We start from the raw sequence: 1,789 nt of genomic DNA on the forward strand, positions 1-1,789 counted from the left end.
CTTCTTTATTTTTTTATATGACATTATTTCATAAATTAGCAAATGTTTTACACATCTGATTTGCCATCCTCTGCCCAATTCATTATAGCGACAAGCCTATCAGTAACACAACACAAGTCAACATCACAAAAATCTAACAATCAGGACGGAAAAGGTCACACTAATGTCTAGCTTATGTTTTAGGGTACAGACCTACAGGTAGTATGTATTTACAAGCCTGTCTGATTTTAGCCATCCTAACTCCATACACAATAGGATTTAAAAGTGGCTGGCACATCAGATAGTACACTGATAAAATAGTGTGAAGTACAGTTGGAACATTTCTCATAGGGCTATCAAATCTACTCTGGAGCAGAGTTAAGAAACAGCCGAAAGAGAAGTTGAGCAGCGAGGCCAGATGAGGAGAACAGGTGCTGAAAGCTTTCTGTCTGGTCTCGATGGAAGATTTCAAACAAATGGTCAGAATCTTAATATACGACAACACAATAGTAATTAAAGGGACAGTGACAGACAAAACAATACCACAGAGTCCATAGATCTTATTAACTGTCGTGTCTGAAGTTGAACAGGCAAGTTTAACTACCAGGTAGTTGTCACAATACACTTTGTCTATGACGTTTCCACACAATTGCAAACGAATAGTTAAAGACAGTTGTATGGTGAATTTTGCAAAAGAGTACAACCATATTACACAAATTAAAATACACACCCGGTTGGGTGTCATGATGACGTTATACTGTAGTGGATAACATATAGCAAGGTACCTGTCATAGGACATCGCTGCTAAATTGCTGAATTCAATAGATCCATATGTGTACAAGACAAATATCTGTAGGTAACAGCACACAGTGGAAACTGTATGGTCATCTGAAACCAAATGAGTCATGAGAGCAGGAAACAAACCAGTGCTACCATACAAGTCATTTACAAACAAACTGCACAGAAACAGATACAAGGGTTCATGAAGGCTTCTCTCCATACATATAACCACAATAAGCACTGTGTTCGCAAAAACTATGGAGACGTATAAGACAGTTAATATAATGAAATACATGTACTTTAAGTGTCCTATGTCACTATATCCAGCTAGGATAAATGACGTGAGTTGTGTTGAGTTCATCATTTTCCCAATAGTATAGAAGTATTTCTAGATATATTTAGTTCACAAGTGAAGGAAAACAGTGTCTATCAGGTGAAATTATGAATCTCTTATTGATTCAACATTTCTTCATTCTTAGAATTGCCATCAATTATCAACTCTTTGCATTATTGCCACAGTGTTACTATTCAACGTTATTACCCCCATAGGCATCATCATGGAAAAACATTGTTACCTGTTGGCTGTGATGGACACGGAGTAGAACATAAAGCAAACATCATTCATCCCTACTGTAGTTCAATAATATTCATATTTTGAATAACAAACGCAATTGACACAGTTACAGTTTACCGGTCTTTGCTTTACTGTTACACTTACAAACACTGCAGTCATAGTGTGTGAATGAAACAGGATGCTAGTCATGCAGAGCTGTGGTGTGGTAATGCTCCTCATCATAAGTCACATACATCTTACCATTATAGGGTTCAATCCCTGTCCACCTTTCTCACTGATTCTCCCACTTGCCTGTCTCCTCCTCTAATTTCCTTACTGTCTGAATGAAGAGTCAAACCATCAATAAAGATACGTACATATATATCTTTAAAACAGGATTTAAGTCTAGATCACCTGGTATCTTTCTCCAGACTGCCGTTGTGTGGACATAGATCTACTGTATGTTCTGTGTCAGTG

At 37.3% G+C, this 1,789-nt stretch overlaps 1 protein-coding gene across 1 annotated transcript; it reads right to left on the reverse strand.

Moving 5' to 3' along the window:
- Positions 1-1,789, reverse strand: LOC118396952 (olfactory receptor 11A1-like). The gene has a single exon (XM_035791336.2). It carries the CDS (start codon positions 1,121-1,123, stop codon positions 173-175), a length of 951 nt encoding a protein of 316 aa, XP_035647229.2. The 5' UTR covers positions 1,124-1,789; the 3' UTR covers positions 1-172.

This window comes from Oncorhynchus keta, chromosome 18 (assembly GCF_023373465.1).
Source record: "Oncorhynchus keta strain PuntledgeMale-10-30-2019 chromosome 18, Oket_V2, whole genome shotgun sequence".
In the NCBI taxonomy this organism is placed as follows: domain Eukaryota; kingdom Metazoa; phylum Chordata; class Actinopteri; order Salmoniformes; family Salmonidae; genus Oncorhynchus; species Oncorhynchus keta.